The 14,851-nt window shown below is 51.1% G+C and overlaps 2 protein-coding genes across 5 annotated transcripts; one reads left to right on the forward strand and one right to left on the reverse strand.

Annotated features, from left to right (window-relative positions):
* Positions 1-3,542: 3,542 nt before the first annotated feature.
* dusp12 (dual specificity phosphatase 12) lies at positions 3,543-6,468 on the reverse strand. 4 transcript variants are annotated; one of them, XM_084708507.1, is made up of 8 exons: positions 6,265-6,351; positions 5,849-5,888; positions 5,333-5,473; positions 4,913-5,026; positions 4,718-4,836; positions 4,456-4,570; positions 3,967-4,144; positions 3,543-3,744 (listed from the first exon to the last, which is right to left on the reverse strand). In XM_084708507.1, the coding sequence occupies exons 1-8, from the start codon at positions 6,305-6,307 to the stop codon at positions 3,616-3,618; spliced, it is 879 nt and encodes a 292-aa protein (XP_084564633.1). In that variant the 5' UTR covers positions 6,308-6,351; the 3' UTR covers positions 3,543-3,615. The 4 variants fall into 4 exon arrangements, with proteins under 4 accessions (XP_084564633.1, XP_084564632.1, XP_084564631.1 ...); XM_084708506.1 differs by lacking the exon at positions 6,265-6,351 and adding an exon at positions 6,446-6,468 and having other exon boundaries at positions 5,333-5,888; XM_084708505.1 differs by lacking the exon at positions 6,265-6,351 and adding an exon at positions 6,367-6,428 and having other exon boundaries at positions 5,333-5,888.
* Positions 6,469-8,699: 2,231 nt separating this feature from the next.
* Positions 8,700-14,816, forward strand: prg4a (proteoglycan 4a). The gene is made up of 12 exons (XM_084706805.1): positions 8,700-8,775; positions 8,993-9,106; positions 9,220-9,321; positions 11,118-11,351; positions 11,456-12,010; positions 12,362-12,937; positions 13,063-13,149; positions 13,228-13,367; positions 13,660-13,816; positions 13,952-14,044; positions 14,412-14,540; positions 14,687-14,816. The coding sequence occupies exons 1-12, from the start codon at positions 8,700-8,702 to the stop codon at positions 14,809-14,811; spliced, it is 2,388 nt and encodes a 795-aa protein (XP_084562931.1). The 3' UTR covers positions 14,812-14,816.
* The last annotated feature ends 35 nt before the right edge of the window (positions 14,817-14,851 follow it).

Below are 14,851 nucleotides of genomic sequence, written 5' to 3' on the forward strand. Positions count from 1 at the left end.
TAACCCTCCCTAACCCTAACCATCCCTAACCATCCCTAACCCTAACCCTCCCTAACCCTAACCCTCCCTAACCCTAAACCTCCCTAACCCTAAACCTCCCTAACCCTCCCTAACCCTAACCCTCCCTGCTTCACTTCTTGAAGGCCAGTTCTCCTTTCTCCAGTCCTCCTCCCCTTGCACCTCTCCATCCCTCTCTCCTCCTCTCCATCCTTCTCTCCTCCTCTCATCTGCTATCTGGGTCAGAAACAACACAGTTCTCATGTGAACATGTCATTTACATGGGTTTTTGATGTCAAACATTTTCCTTTCAATTCCTTTCAGTTAGAGCCTGTCTGGGCATAAACACTCATCACTGTGTGTGTATGTGTGTGTGTGTATTGCCAAGGGACCAACCAGTCAAATGAGTGTGCGTCAGCATTAGTGTGTGTATTGCCAAGGGACCAAGCAGTCCAAACCAGATGGTGCTCTGTCCCTGCAGAGACTGATCAGGCTCACTGCAGCTGAACACACACACACACACACACCCCAGGCTGGTCTGATGAGAGCAGCAGATAGCTGGCTAGACAGGAGGCAGCTGGCTGAGACGCCTTCATGAGGGTCCACGTCTCACACACACCACTCTGGAGCAGCATGGGCGGGGGACATTTGGGAAGACTTGGAGTTAGTTTCAACAAGACTTGGAGTTAGTTTCAACAAGACTTGGAGTTAGTTTCAACAAGACTTGGAGTTAGTTTCAACAAGACTTGGAGTTAGTTTCAACAAGACTTGGAGTTAGTTTCAACAAGACTTGGGTTGACCCCCCCCACATACACACACTCCAGCCACCTCCTCCAGACTGGGAGAAAGAAAGAGATGCATGATTTCAAAAGAGAGAATGGGTGTGGCTTCTGTAGTACACATCTCTGACTGTAGATCTCTCTGTGTTCTGTCTGGAGGAGGAGAGGAAGAGGAGGAAGAGGAGGAGGAGAGTGGTTTGTCAGACCCTCCAGGATTAGTTACACCTCATACTAGAGGAGAAGATTGGGGAACTGCATTCTCTCTTTTTATCGCTACTGGTTTTCCAGAGCCAGTCTTTCCTGTGGGTGAAAATGGAGGGATGGAGGTGGAGAGATTTATAGATGGAGGGATGGAGGTGGAGAGATTTATAGATGGAGGGATGGAGGTGGAGAGATTTATAGATGGAGGGATGGAGGTGGAGATCTGTGAGTGTGAAGAATCCTTTCAAGCTCGTGTTTTACCGACCGTATCCTTACAGGGGCGCAAATACACACACACACACACCAAGGTAGAGAGAAGAAGGGAAAGCACTGTCTCAGACTAGCCGACACACACCAAGACAGACCGGTGTGTGTGTGCGTGTATGTGGTGTGTGTGTGTATGTGGTGTGTATGGTGCGTGTGTGTGGTGTGTGCGTGTGTTATATAACAGCCTGACTGTTCCCGTGGGGCGGAGCTGGAACTGTCAACAGCACAATGTTTCAGCAGTTCCCTCTTCTCTGCTCCTGGCGTGTGTGTGTGTGTGTGTGTGCAGCAGTGATCTCCTGGGATAAGAAAAGTGTTGAACATAGTCTGTGTTTTGTATCTTTCTCTCTCACTCACACACATACAGGAGTGTATAGAGACCACCAGGACGATCGACAGCCGAGACTGACCAGAACCCCCCCACACACACACACACACACACACGGAGGAGTGACCAGATAGCCAGGCAGAAACACATATATTTCCCTAAATATATTTCCCCAAAAGGTTAGAAAAATTTTGAATATAGAAAAAATATTGAAAAATCGTTTTTTGAAAGGTTAAAAAAATATATTAGAAAAAGTTTCCCCACAGTCCAGATGGCCCAGAACCCCCCAACACAGACACACAGAACTGACCAGATGGCCTGGCCAGCCAGAAGCACATTCCTGCTTCCTGGTTCTGGGAAGACTCGCACCATGGAAAACTCTCCATCCAGGAGAGGTCTCCCCTCCCCCTCTCTCTCCTCTTCCCCTCTCTCTCTCCTCCTCCCCCTCTCTCTCTCTCCTACCCCTTTCTCCTCCTCCCCTTTCTACTCCCCACTCTCTCTCTCCTTTCCCCCCCCCCCTCTCTCAACTCTCTCCTCTGTAGCAGGGCTGTCCTGGAGGGCCTGTGGTCTTCCCCAGGCTGGTAGAGGGTTGTTACAGCTAAGCAGATCTCGACCTCAGTGTTTACACTAGTCTCCTGAGCAACCGTGCATCTGGGAGACTAGCCATGTTTATGTGTGAGAGTAAGAGTGAGTCAGTGTGTGTGTGTTTATAAGTTATTATGTGTGTATGAGTGAAAATTATGTGTGATTACGTGTGTGTCTGTACAAGTGTGTGTTTGTGCGCATCAGGGTAAATCCTGGGCAGAGAACAGTTTAATTAGATAGGGTGGGGTGAGAGATAGGGTCTTTCAGTAAAGTACTGCCTTGACTGATCCAACACTACCCCCTCAGACACACACAGACAGACAGCAGTATGTCCTCCAGTGACTGTGGTCTCAACAGAGAATCTGAATGAGACACAAAGAGTGAGAGAAGGAGAGAAAGACAGAGGAGAGAGAGCATGGGAGTTAGAGAGTGAGAGAGAGAAAGGGGGGCGAGAGAGAGGGAGGAGAAAAGAGGGGTGGGGAGAGAAAGATGACAGGGAGAATATCCACTTTTTTGCTGTTAGTGTAAAACATTGACTTCTTAAAATAAACATTCTTCCTTTCCCTGTCTCATCTCTTACAGACTAACAGAGACAATGTTCCCAGAACATGTAAGGTGAAAGGTCAGATCATGGGTCATGGGATCTTCTCAGACTTGGACCTCCTTCAGTGTGGCTGGATGTGGGGTTTCCTGCAGACCTCTCTGCTCCAGGAGATCCTGCATCAAACCTGAGACAACATCATCAACACAGGGGATCGGATCTGAACAGACCTAACCCTGACTCATCACCTTTAGCAACAGAACCTTGTCAGCTGCAGAGGCTCATGGGTAATCAGTTGGTGCGTATCACCCTGGAACCTTCCAGGACCAGAACCTTCTCCTGTGGAACATTCTACCATGGAACTGTCAGGTCGCTAGCCAAGCAGCCTGGCTCTCCGTCTCTGACGACCAACCGCTGGAAACGTGGATGGAAAAGCGGAGCCCTGAGCGAGGGGTGAGAGAGGGGGTTATTAGATCCAGCCTGCAGGACCAGGTCATACCAGGACAGCCCACCAGGGACAGAGGAGGAAGTCGTTCTGGTCTAATAACAGCGTCACATATGAAGACACATCCTCCACAGGCTCTTCTCTGGTCAGTCGGCTTCTCTGAGTGGTAAGACACAGTCAGGACCATCAGTCCTGCTCGCTCTGTGGTGGAGCTGGCTGACGAGGCGTTCAGCTGCAAGTTGAGTGCTGCCCTCTGCTGGTCAGCAGCTGCAGGTGAGCTCTCTACATTCTACCTGCAGTTAGCTTGACTTCTGGAAAACCAGGTGGGGAAAAAAAGATGCTTCATTGACTAACAGGAAATACACTACTGTATATGCTGGTAATAAAATCACATTCCAAACGTTCACAATTTCAAAAACAATTTATTCTTCTTACAACTGAATGCAGAGTGTGTGTGTGTTCAGTGTGTGTGTGTTCAGCGTGTGATGCGGTCCACCCTGGCCTGGTGGATCTGGAAGGCAGGCGTGACCCAGTGACCACAGGAGCAGCGGTCTCCACACCAGCTGAAGGAGCCAAGCTTAGACGAGCACTTAGGGCACAGCAGCTGTCCAACATCAACATCAATTAAATGCACTTTGTATATAGCCTTGGATAAAAGTGTCTGCTAAATGTAATGTAAAATGTTTTCCGCACACGGTTTATACAGCTCAACCAATTATTTGAGACATGTACATTAATCATCACTTCCTGTCTGATACCACCCAATAGCATGGCTTCCCTAAGGTAGACAGTCACTGCCAGAGTATGTGCTGATTGGTGGCTGTACCTGTCCATCCATGACACCCAGCAGGGCCTGCTCCATCCATTGGACGGGCTCTATGAAGTAGGAGGTGCAGCGACTAGGGTCTCCGCCCCCTGGGGGCAGGCACTTCCTGTAGCTGAAGGAAGAAGCTCCGCCCCCTATGGGATGGCTGAGGAGACTGGACTCCCGGAATAACGTCCGACTGGATGGGGGGGGGGGGGGGGGGAGGAGAGAAGAGATGGGGTGTAGACAGGGAGGAGGGAGGAGTTACGATGCAGATTGTGGGAGGTTTACTGGAAACTGACCTGTGACATTTCTAATACCTTCCTTCCATGCCCTCATCCTTAATCACTCTCCTATCCACCGTGTTCTTTCTCTCTCCCTCCTCCCTCCCTCCCTCCCTCCCTCCCTCCCTCCCTCCCTCCCTCCCTCCCTCCCTCCCTCCCTCCCTCCCTCCCTCCCTCCCTCCCTCCCTCCGCCTCCCCCTCCCCCTCCTCCTCTACCTCTCCTTACCGGCACTTTCTGCATCTGTAGGTTGTCTCAGGGCAGTTGGGGGCGGAGCCCTGTGAGGGGGTGGGGCCCTGGGCGGGGTCGGCCACAAACACCTCTCTGGGCACGCTCTGCAGCTCTGGGTCAGGATGGAAGGACAGTTAGATCATGCCAAGGCATCAAGAACTTCTATGCACAACCACACACGCACACACCTGACAGGCAGAAGTCCACACACACACACTCCCCCACAGACAAGGCACCCCCCCACCCCCACAGCCCTCACCCGGGTACTTCTCAGTGATCTTCTGCAGTCTGTACTGCTTGTAGAGGGGGCTGCTGGTGTCCAGCTGACAGCCCATAGACTCATACAGAGCCAGCTGCTCCTGGAAGCCCTGGTTCACCCTGGAGACAGACAGGGGCAGGTCAGGACACACTCTGTCTCTCGCTCTCTCTAGGACAGTGTGTGGGACAGTCTTACTCTACGTAGGGCTTGGCCTGCTGCAGCCTGCAGTACGCTTCCTGGAAGCTCAGCTGGTGTCGTCTCATCAGGTAGGCTGTTACCACGGCAGCACTCCGACTCCGCCCTGCGTGACTGGGAGTTAGGCCTCAGGTCAGCTGTGTGGTACCTGACTTGACCCTGACAACCTTTAGGGCTACGCTGTTCTGATCCTTATTCTTCCACTGTACTTTCTCCATGCTTTATTTGTACGTCGCTTTGAATAAATGCATCTGATAAATTAATAACATATCCAATGTAATTGTCTGAAAGGGTGTGAATACTGCAGAGGCCTGTATGTTTCCTGTAGTTTTTTAGTTCTGTTTCCTGTAGTTCTTTAGTTCTGTGTTTCCTGTAGTTCTGTTTCCTGTAGTTCTGTGACTTCTTTAGCCTATAACTCACCAGTGGACCAGGACAGTGGCGGTCTTTGTAAGGGTGGTTGATGTTGCATTGGTCGCCGTGGCATCCAGAATGAAGGCCAGACATTGGTCAAGGTGACTGAGCAGGTCACTGGTTGGCTCGTCCTGCAGCTTTAGGAACTTCCTGGTGAACAGGCCTCCAGATAAGACGGGCTCCTCAGAGTCCACGCTCAGGATGTGAGTGACAGCTGCCTCGGCCAATGCCGGCTCTGTCAGGTCTGTCACCGCACCAATGTACACGCCTGGATCCACCAGGATCATGACTGGGCTGGCAGTCCACAGGTCTGTCTGTGAGCTTAGCTGTCTGTCTGTCTGCCTGCCTGTCTGTGGGTGAGTTCAGCTGTCTGCGTGTCTGTATCTGTCTGTGGGTTAGTCAGCTGTCTGAGTGTCCGTTGATGAGGCTGGTTCTGTAGGTTCGAGTTTCAGTCCATCTATGAGCTAGTCTGCATACCTGTCTGTCTGCTTATCGGGCTGTCTGCTTACCAGGCTGTCAGCTCACCTGTCTGTCTGTGTGTGGGTCTCCGTTTCAAGCAGAGGACCTGAGCAGAGAGCACAGACATACACAACAACTCAAAACTACAACAACTACACACCACAGCGCCGCTAGTTACAAATCATATCCGCTCAATGCAGCTGATACACATCTATCTGATATAGCTGGCTATAAGCAACACGTGATGGCTAGCAACATCAACCGACGTGTTATTAAGCTGAATACACAACTGGCCAGTTGATATTCAGTCATGCATTTGCCATATATAGGTAGCTCGCTGGTGGTATTAACGAGCTAGTAGATTTTAACAGATATTTTCACTTCTGGACACTGTAAGTTTGCAGTAATAGCCTGTTTGCTCGCTACAATATTAATTTCCCCTTTTGTATCCTCGCCGGTTTTGTTTCCTGTCGTTAACGTACATATTTTCAAATCATTGTCAGCTTGAAAAGTGTAAAGGAACATTTATTTTTATAAACAAGTTTGCTAAACACTTCTCTAGTTTGGCATGTGTCACAACAAACCTGTGCGGTCCGCTTGTAAAGCATCCGACAGTCAAACAAAATCTTACAATAATGTTCCGCCACCAAAATCGATACTTACTTCCGCTAGATGGCAGTAGCACGTATTTCTCAATGTTTCTTCACTGACGTTAAATGTCTGTGCGAGTGACAAGATTTTGAACCCAGGTCTCACCCTCGTCACCAATCGGTTGAGTGGTTTGACCAAAGGCAACACTTTGAGTTCTGATTCTTAAACGATATACAAGAGCAAACTGCAGCGTATCATCCGCACTGCTGAGAAGGTGATCGGCTGCAATCTGCCTTCCCTCGAGGAACTGCACACCTCGAGGACCCTGAGGCGAGCGAGGAAGATTGTGGCCGACCCCTCCCACCCTGGACACTCCCTGTTCCAGCTACTCCCCTCCTGCAGAAGGCTGCGGTCCATCAAGACCAAAACCTCACGCCACAAGAACAGTTTCTTCCCATCCGCTGTTGGCCACTTTAACAAGGCCAAGGACTCTCACTGACTTTTAAATCACAATCTGCACAATGACACCCTGCACATTGCACTATTGTATCCTTCTCTTTGCACTGTCTGTATTTTTAGATTAGATTGTAATTATGGCTACTTATATTTTATTCTAAATCCCTTTAGTATTAGCTAGACTTTGCTCCTTTTGTATAGTTAGACCACATATTTAAGTTTCAAGATTCCTATATGTTTAATGTATGCACCTTCCTGCCGAAGTAAATTCCTTGTTTGTGCAAACATTCATGGCGAATAAAATCCCTTCTGATTCTTCTGATTTTGATATTCCCAGATGTTAGGTTGGCTGGAAACAGCCAATCCTTTCCTTTTTGCAAATAATCTGTCTGGATTACGACACAAGCAGTCAATTAAAGCAGTCTGTGTGTCATGGCATGTGTTGTTCTTTTTATTTTATTATTAAACTTTCAGAAGCATGTGTGTGTGGGACTGGGACGTCAATAGAACTCGCCGCGTTAATTAACACGGTTGTAATATAAAACCGGACCATTCAGATGCCGTTCCCCCACGTTTACCACAACCCCCCTCCGTCATTCAGAAACCGTGGAATAGGACGTCATTACCGTCTGGAAATCAACCTCTCTCCTCGTGAAATGTCTGAGTTCAACAACAACAAGACAGCCGCACGTGCGTGTGAGGCCGCCCGGTAACAAAAGTGAAATAACTGAAAGAGAGACACAGAAAGACAGAGAGGGGGGGGGGGGGGGGAGAGAGAGAGAGAGACAGGTCTGACAGAGTCTGACAGGTGGCTGTAGGGGTAGATAAATGAATTATTTATCCTCTTCTAATTAATATGAACTATTTTGCAAATACATGACTCCACATGAGCAGAAAGCCCCCTGTACTTCCAGGGTTAGATCAGGCAGGTGGGGCGTCTCTGGGAGGGACACCTTCACTTGTCCAACTGCTGGGTTAGCAGGTCATCCTGACCTCCAGCCCAACTTCCTACTTTCTGTCTGACCACAACCTTCATCTCCCTCGGGAATCTAAACTAAGTTTAGTGAGTTGGACGTGGTCCATGTCTGAGGTCTGTGATTCGGCGATTCCCACCAGGTCCTGTGTCCTGTCTGGCATCAACACTGGCCAGGGCTTCATTAGAGACACTTTAATAGTTGTTGATGGAACAGGGAGCTACAGACGCGGTTGGAGCGCTCGCAGACGTTCTAGAACCCCCAGGCCTGGCGATGGCATCACAGGAACGTGTTGTTCCTCTTGTAAAGGCCACGCCCCTGTCCTGACTGTGATGTCATCGCCATCTGTCTGAACAGGTGCCGTCTTCTCCACCATTGGCTAGTCTGAGGGCACTTCCTGTGGGTAGGAGGAGCACTTCCTGTCTGGTATGTAGGACTCGAGGTTTGGTCATCGCTCAAATTTTAATGAAACACATCCTAGCAAGCATGCCCTCCTGCCCCCTTCCCATCTCTCCTCTACTCCTCCCCTCCTCTCCTCTGCCCCTCCGCCCAGCCCAGGTCCTGGTGCTCTATATAAGACCCAGCTGGGAACAGGCAGACAAAGCTGACCTTCCAGAAGAACCTTCCAGAAGAACCTTCCAGAAGAACTTTCCAGAAGAACCTTCCAGAAGGTAACTGGTTGTGTGAGGGATCTCTCCCTCTATTTTATTTGATTTACATCTCTGTCTCTTTCTCTCTTTACACATCTTTTTCTCCACTCTCATCACCTTTCTCTCTGACACCATCTCTCTCTCATCATGTTTGTTATGTAGCTTGTATGTTACATACGTGTTGTTCCGTGGAGACTGGTGATGTGATGATGATGTGTCCACAGTCTGCTACCCAGCATCATCATCATGAATGCTTCCATCCTATTGGCTGTCCTGATGGGGACCTGCGCCCTGCTGTCAGCCTCCACAGCCATCCCTCCAGGTCAGAGGTCACACAAAGCACAGTAGAATACAATAGAGTAAAGTGGAATAGAGTAGAATGGTGTAGAGTATAAAAGATCATTAGCTTTAAGAACACCTTTTATCTCACCTCTTATCCTGTTCTTCATGTTCATGTGTCTGTTTATGTGCATCTGTGTTGTGTGTGTGGTGTGTGTGTTTGTTGTATTGTGTGTGTGTGTGTGGTGTGTGTATTGCAGGAGAGACTTGCTGGGGTCGTTGTGGTGAATCTTTCAGACGAGGACAAGTGTGTGAGTGTGACCCAAACTGTACAAGCTTTGGAACCTGTTGCTACGACTACCAGAACCACTGTGGTACGTAGGATTGGACTGTTGCTGTGTATGTGTTAGAGTATGTATGTGTGTGTGTGTGTGTGTATGTTAAGAGTGTGTATGTGTGTGTGAACTAACACAAGCCTGTCCTGTAGCCCCTCCCAGATCAGACAGGAAGTCGACATCAGACAAGAAGTCCGAAGAGGAGAGGTGGAGCAGCAAGCCTCTCAACAGTGAGAGTGAGGAGGGCAGCCCAGGTACGTCTGGACCTAGGACCTAGAGCCTGTCACAACTAGGACCTAGAGCCTGCCACAACTAGGACCTAGAGCCTGCCACAACTAGGACCTAGAGCCTGCCACAACTAGGACCTAGAGCCTGCCACAACTAGGACCTAGAGCCTGCTACAACTAGGACCTAGAGCCTGTCACAACTAGGACCTAGAGCCTGCCACAACTAGGACCTAGAGCCTGCCACAACTAGGACCTAGAGCCTGCCACAACTAGGACCTAGAGCCTGCTATAACTAGGACCTACAGCCTGCTATAACTAGGACCTAGAGCCTGCCACAACTAGGACCTAGAGCCTGCCACAACTAGGACCTAGAGCCTGCCACAACTAGGACCTAGAGCCTGCTATAACTAGGACCTAGAGCCTGCCACAACTAGGACCTAGAGCCTGCTATAACTAGGACCTAGAGCCTGCCACAACTAGGACCTAGAGCCTGCTATAACTAGGACCTAGAGCCTGCTATAACTAGGACCTAGAGCCTGTCACAACTAGGACCTAGAGCCTGCCACAACTAGGACCTAGAGCCTGCCACAACTAGGACCTAGAGCCTGCCACAACTAGGACCTAGAGCCTGCCACAACTAGGACCTAGAGCCTGCTACAACTAGGACCTAGAGCCTGTCACAACTAGGATCTAGAGCCTGCCACAACTAGGACCTAGAGCCTGCCACAACTAGGACCTAGAGCCTGCCACAACTAGGACCTAGAGCCTGCTATAACTAGGACCTACAGCCTGCTATAACTAGGACCTAGAGCCTGCCACAACTAGGACCTAGAGCCTGCCACAACTAGGACCTAGAGCCTGCCACAACTAGGACCTAGAGCCTGCCACAACTAGGACCTAGAGCCTGCTATAACTAGGACCTAGAGCCTGCCACAACTAGGACCTAGAGCCTGCTATAACTAGGACATAGAGCCTGCCACAACTAGGACCTAGAGCCTGCTATAACTAGGACCTAGAGCCTGCTATAACTAGGACCTAGAGCCTGTCACAACTAGGACCTAGAGCCTGTCACAACTAGGACTTAGAGCCTGCCACAACTAGGACCTAGAGCCACAACTAGGACCTAGAGCCTGCTATAACTAGGACCTAGAGCCTGCTATAACTAGGACCTAGAGCCTGCCACAACTAGGACCAAGAGCCTGCTATAACTAGAACCTAGAGCCTGTCACAACTAGGACCTAGAGCCTGCTATAACTAGGACCTAGTCCACAATAAGTCATGGAACCTGCAAGATAGTCATCATCAGAAGTCCAACCTTGTTGGCAGGCTCTAGGTCCTAGTGCCTGACACTGTTTTCATGTTGTGTTCCTGTGTGTGTGGCTGTGTTCCTGTGTGTGTTCCTGTGTGTATGTGTGTGTGGCTGTGTTCCTGTGTGTGTTCCTGTGTGTATGTGTGTGTGACTGTGTTCCTGGGTGTGTTCCTGTGTGTATGTGTGTGTGGCTGTGTTCCTGGGTGTGTTCCTGTGTGTATGTGTGTGTGACTGTGTTCCTGTGTGTGTTCCTGTGTGTATGTGTGTGTGGCTGTGTTCCTGTGTGTATGTGTGTGTGGCTGTGTTCCTGGGTGTGTTCCTGTGTGTATGTGTGTGTGGCTGTGTTCCTGTGTGTGTTCCTGTGTGTGTTCCTGTGTGTATGTGTGTGTGGCTGTGTTCCTGAGTGTGTTCCTGTGTGTATGTGTGTGTGGCTGTGTTCCTGGGTGTGTTCCTGTGTGTATGTGTGTGTGTGGCTGTGTTCCTATGTGTTCCTGTGTGTATGTGTGTGTGGCAGACTCCAGCTCCCCCCTGTATCCGTACCAGACGTTTCCCCGCCTCGAGGACCCTGGACTGTTCGCCCCCTACAAGGAGTCTCCCCTGACCCCTGACCTCTCCCTGCTGACCCCTGACCTCTCCCTGCTGACCCCTGACCTCTCCCTGCTGACCCCTGACCTCCACCCCTTGATGGACAGCTCCAGTGTCCCCACGTCCTCAGCCCCCTCCACCAATCCCGGCTCAGTGATGGAAGGTGAGGGTTCACGAAGGGGGAGGGGGGATGTTTTTTTGTTGTTGAAGTCTTGATGCCAGGAAACCGTGTGATTCACTCTCTACCTCTCTCTTGCCCCACTCCAGCTCTCCCCACAGCTACTGACGCCCCCTTGCCCAGCCAGGGAGGCCCCTCAGCGGGTAACACCAGCCCTCAGAATCACTCCTCCCCTCGAGGTCCTCTGAACATACAGATCACCCTTTCCTCGCCCCAGGCCCCTGGTTCCCCCGGCTCAAAACCAGCACCTGACAACCTGGAACAGCTAGCCCAGGCACTCGCTGGTTCCTCCGGGTCCGAACTAGCACCTGGCATCCTGGAACAGCTAGCCCAAGCTCTCGCTGGTTCTTCTGGTTCCAAACCAGCACCCGGCATCCTGGAAAAGCTAGCCCAAGCTCTCGCTGGTTCTTCTGGTTCCAAACCAGCACCTGACACCCTGGAACAGCTAGCCCAAGCTCTCGCTGGTTCTTCTGGTTCCAAACCAGCACCTGACACCCTGGAACAGCTAGCCCAAGCTCTCGCTGGTTCTTCTGGTTCCAAACCAGCACCTGACACCCTGGAACAGCTAGCCCAAGCTCTCGCTGGTTCCTCCGGGTCCGAACTAGCACCTGGCACCCTGGAAAAGCTAGCCCAAGCTCTCGCTGGTTCTTCTGGTTCCAAACCAGCACCTGACACCCTGGAACAGCTAGCCCAAGCTCTTGCTGGTTCTTCTGGTTCCAAACCAGCACCTGACACCCTGGAACAGCTATCCCAGGCTCTCGCTGGTTCCTCCGGGTCCGAACTAGCACCTGGCACCCTGGAACAGCTAGCCCAAGCTCTCGCTGGTTCCTCCGGGTCCGAACTAGCACCTGGCACCCTGGAAAAGCTAGCCCAAGCTCTCGCTGGTTCTTCTGGTTCCAAACCAGCACCCGGCATCCTGGAAAAGCTAGCCCAAGCTCTCGCTGGTTCTTCTGGTTCCAAACCAGCACCCGACACCCTGGAAAAGCTAGCCCAAGCTCTCGCTGGTTCTTCTGGGTCCAAACCAGCACCTGGCACCCTGGAAAAGCTAGCCCAAGCTCTCGCTGGTTCTTCTGGGTCCAAACCAGCACCTGGCACCCTGGAAAAGCTAGCCCAAGCTCTCGCTGGTTCTTCTGGGTCCAAACCAGCACCTGGCACCCTGGAAAAGCTAGCCCAAGCTCTCGCTGGTTCTTCTGGTTCCAAACCGGCACCCGGCATCCTGGAAAAGCTAGCCCAAGCTCTCGCTGGTTCTTCTGGTTCCAAACCAGCACCTGACACCCTGGAACAGCTAGCCCAAGCTCTCGCTGGTTCTTCTGGGTCCGAACCAGCACCTGGCACCCTGGAAAAGCTAGCCCAAGCTCTCGCTGGTTCTTCTGGTTCCAAACCGGCACCCGGCATCCTGGAAAAGCTAGCCCAAGCTCTCGCTGGTTCTTCTGGTTCCAAACCAGCACCTGACACCCTGGAAAAGCTAGCCCAAGCTCTCGCTGGTTCTTCTGGTTCCAAACCAGCACCCGGCATCCTGGAAAAGCTAGCCCAAGCTCTTGGAGGGGCAGACTCCCAGGCTAGTGGACCTGGTAAGGGATCAGAAAACAGTGAGAGGTGGTTCTGCCTGCTGCACACCTGGACGCAGTCTGGGGTGTGGTCAAGGACATAGACAGACACAGCTGGCAACATGCTAACATGTGTGTGTGTTTTCCAGCTGCCAGCAGTCTTCCAGACCTGTGCAGTGATCAGCCAATCAACGGCCTCACTGTCCTCAACAACGGTTCCATCCTGGTTTTCAAAGGTGAGTGAAGGGATGTGAGTATTCTGTATGTATAATTCTCTCCAGGTAAAGCCCTGACCACTGACCTCTGACCCCCAGGTGAGTTCTTCTGGCAGGTGGACCCCAGCACCAGGAGGGCGGGTCCAGCTTACAGCATCTCTGAGCATCTGGGGCTTCCCTCCCCCATCGACACTGTGTTCACTCGCAGCAACTGCAAGGGCAAGACCTACGTCATCAAGGTAGGACCACACTAGAGATTATCATTATTTATGACATAATAAATGCCCATGTGTTCATAAATTATTACATTATTAATGTCCTCCACTCTCCTTCTCCTTTCTTTCTCCGCTTCTCCACCTTTCTCTTCCTCCCCTCCACCTTCCTCTTCCTGCCCTCCACCTTTCTCTTCCTGCCCTCCACCTTTCTCTTCCTGCCCTCCACCTTCCTCTTCCTGCCCTCCACCTTTCTCTTCCTGCCCTCCACCTTCCTCTTCCTGCCCTCTCCTCCTCCCATCCCTTTCTCCCTCTCCAGGGAGACCAGTACTGGAGGCTGGATGATGGGGTGGTGGAGCCAGGCTACCCCCAGCCTCTGTCCTCAGGCTTCTCAGGTCTGACAGGCAGCATCACAGCTGCTCTGCCCGTCCCTGCCACCAGGAGGAGACCTGAGGCCGTCTACTTCTTCAAGAAGGGTGAGGGGGGGCGCATGACCATATGGAAGTCACATGACCATGGCACTGCCCTGCCCTAGACGCTGGATTGTGTGTTTGTGTTCATGTCCATCTCATCCTTCACCCTCTCCCTCCTCCCCTCTCTCTGCCACTCAGGGGGTAAAATGCAGAAGTTCTCCTTCCCCACAGGAAGTGGTCCCTCCTGCAACAGGAAGTCCCTTGCCAGGGGCCGTACCACCCGGCAAGCGGGTAATGATGATGTCATAACTACTTGCCCAGCTGGTTACAGTAGCGTATCTAGTGGATGCTTTCATCCAAAGCAATGTTCAAACAAAGCATACAGGCTGAACAGCAGTCAGGCACAACAAGAGTTTTACTGAAAGCTCCACTCCCTAGTCTGGCCTCTTTGAAACTTAAAAATAAAATAGTAAATAGCTAACTAACAAATATACTATGCAAGTGAGGCCTGTTGCAGTGAAATAAAATATATCCCAAAATTATTAGTTAATTGTTTTCAAACTAGCTTGTGCATAGCTTATGACTTACTTACCTGTTTGAGTCAATTAGCCATACATGGTTAAATTAGAGTTTGTGTTGATGTTGTTGTTGTGGTCAGAGGGTTGCCTGGGTCTGGAGATCAACATCCAGGTGTCTCTGAAGGGACTTCCTGCCCCCGTGACCTCTGCCCTCAGTGTGCCCAACCCCAGGAAGCCCGATGGATACGACTACTTCCTCTTCTCTGGGCGTGAGCACAATGACAGCTTCCTGTCTCCTGATGACTTCCTGTCTCTCCTAATCACTTCCTGTCTCTTTCTGAAACGTTAGCTACTAATTTGAGACTGATTTTAAAAAACAAATATCAATGCCTCGTCTCTCCCCCCTCTCCCTCAGCTCTGTTCTTCAACATCAAGATCTCAGGCGACCTCCTGTCTCTGGTGAAGCCCCCCAGCAGGGATGTTGCCGGGGCATCCCGTCAGAACCAGAACTCCGTATCCAGTTGGCTGAAGTGTCCCTAGAGCGCCCCCTGTGGACAGACAGGAACTGCAACCAGCAGCA

This window comes from Hypomesus nipponensis, chromosome 10, assembly GCF_054491055.1.
Source record: "Hypomesus nipponensis isolate SF chromosome 10, ASM5449105v1, whole genome shotgun sequence".
NCBI classification, from domain to species: domain Eukaryota; kingdom Metazoa; phylum Chordata; class Actinopteri; order Osmeriformes; family Osmeridae; genus Hypomesus; species Hypomesus nipponensis.